Genomic DNA, 2,270 nt, shown 5'->3' with positions numbered 1-2,270 from the left:
AAATTAATTCTTGTTTTGCATTTTGTATTTTTTACTGTTATTTATTGATTTTTGCTTTTGTACTATATGAAAAATTATATATTTTTTAAATGTTCTAAATATGAAATATTCAGCAAAACTAGAGAAGAAGAAATTGTTTTTTACTTTAAAGACGATCAATTTATCAAGTTTTTTGTTTATGCACCCATTGAAAATATGAAAAGTCGGCGCCCATGGTTTCCTTCTCATTTGGGAAAAATTTTAGCCCGCCCATCGTCGCCCATCAACACCCAGATCGAAATGGATGTCACTTCGCGCCAAAATTCGCTCAGTTTTGAAAGCAGTGGCAATTACCAGTCCACCAATGGCATTCATGTGCAAAATTTGGATATATCAAATGTTGGCGAAACGACAGTTTGGGAATTCTCAGGTCAAGAAAACTATTTTCCCATCTATCACCATTTTCTATGGCCTTCGTCTCATTCTCTCACTTTGGTTTTGTTTAGTTTGGAAGATTCGCCGTCCATTCAAGTGCAGCAAGTTTGCTTTTGGATCAATTTTCTTCTAGCGAGGCAACCGGCCGACTTGCCTTCTTGTGAGTTTTGCCAGATTAAAAAAAWTAAGGTTTTTTAGCCTTAATTATGTGGTMTTTCGGCTTGTTTTMAACATAATTTTGTTTCTTTCTGGCTAAAAACTCGAAAGAAAAAGATTTTTGACTTAATTTSGTGAGTTTTTTTAGTTTGACTTGAAGAAAATCTGAGATTTTAGTTTAAAAACTTGCTTGAAAGGTCAAGAAAGGTGAAAATAACACCATTTTTGATGGTTTGTCTGCTTATTTTTGACTATTTTTTTTTTCAAATTGAGTGAAACATCAATTTGGATTTTTACAAGAACTTCCAATGTAAATGAGTTTTTAGTTCAAAAACGAAGTAAATCGAACGGAACTACCTAAAATAATATCAATGTCTATTTAACTTAGCAATTTTTGAGCCAATTTTAGAGAAATTAAAAAAATGTTTTTATCTCACAAACTTAATCACTCGAAAAAGGCTAAAATAACATCATTGGTCTAATTTGGTAAATTTTTGGCTTGTTTTTAACGAAATTATGCAAAATACTTAAGTTTTCAGATTAAAATTTTACCTAAATTTCAGCAATTTTCAAATTCTAGTATTTTTAACAACTTCCAGCAGAAAAATTTGCTAAAACACTTGAAAAAGACAAAAATTATTCAATTTTTGATTCAAGGTGCTGGTTTCTTGGTTTGGTTTTGAGAATTTTNAAAACTTAATCACTCGTAAAAGGCTAAAATAACACTATTGGTTTAATTTGGTAAATTTTTGGCTTGATTTTAACGAAATTATGCAAAATACTTAAGTTTTCAGATGAAAATGTTTGAAAAAAAAATCGTCTAAATTTCAGTAAATTAAAAAAATTTCATTGAAATTCTAATAATTTCAACAACTTCCAGTTAAAAAATTTGCTAGAAAATTGAAAAAGACAAAAATTATTTAATTTTTGATTCAATGTGCTGGTTTGTTTCTGAGAATTTTTGCAAAAAAACTTGGGATTTATTTACTTATTTGGTTTAGTTTTTTTAGTTAATTGTAAAGAAAATTTTATTTTAAAAACATGCTTATTTACTTGAAAAAGTCAATTTTTAAGCTAATTTGGTAGATTTTTTTGCTTGTTTTTACCAAAATTATGCGTTTCTGCCTGAAAAATGTGCTAAAATATTCGAAAAAAAATACGTTATATAATTTTTGAATTTTTAGAAATCATGCAAAAAACCTGCCATTTTATTTGAAAAACATGCTTGGAAGTTTGAAAAAAGTAAAAATAATACTATTCTCGACCAAATTTTGTGTGTTTTTTACTTTACTTAAAAATCAGTTACGAGTGAAATAAACAAAATGTGTTTTGACAAAATCTTTCAAAATAAAACAGTTTTTGATTCAAAATAAAAACTAAATTGATCGAAATAAGCAAAAATTATATCAATGTCGATCTAATTTGTTAATTTTTCAAACAATTTTAGAGAAAAAAAAATTATCTCAAAAACTTAATCACTCGAAAAGGCTAAAATAACATAATTTTTCTAATTTTGTAAATTTTTGGCTTGATTTTAAAGAAATTATGCAAAATACTTACTTAAGTTTCCAGATAAAAATGTTGAAAAAAATTTCACCTAAATTTCAGTAATTTTGAAATTCTAGTAATTTCACCAACTTCCAGCAGAAAAATTTGCTAAAACACTTGAAAAAGACAAAAATTATTCAATTTTTGATTTA

The 2,270-nt window shown here is 26.8% G+C and overlaps 1 protein-coding gene across 4 annotated transcripts in view; it reads left to right on the top strand.

Annotated features, from left to right (window-relative positions):
* LOC123003684 (death-associated protein kinase 1-like) overlaps positions 1-2,270 on the top strand; it is a 27,089-nt gene that overhangs the window by 3,278 nt on the left and 21,541 nt on the right. For all 4 annotated transcript variants that reach the window (XM_044396618.1, XM_044396617.1, XM_044396616.1 and 1 more), the window contains exon 5: positions 245-574. In XM_044396618.1, the coding sequence (XP_044252553.1) occupies positions 245-574 (330 nt within the window). The remainder of the gene's footprint in view (positions 1-244; positions 575-2,270) is intronic.

The sequence above is a fragment of the Tribolium madens genome, unplaced genomic scaffold (assembly GCF_015345945.1).
Source record: "Tribolium madens isolate multiple individuals breed KSU strain unplaced genomic scaffold, Tmad_KSU_1.1 Scaffold_1;HRSCAF=32;Tcas5.2_LG8, whole genome shotgun sequence".
NCBI classification, from domain to species: Eukaryota; Metazoa; Arthropoda; class Insecta; order Coleoptera; family Tenebrionidae; genus Tribolium; species Tribolium madens.
Note: the sequence above shows the minus strand (reverse complement) of the source record. Positions and strands in the feature narration are given on the sequence as shown.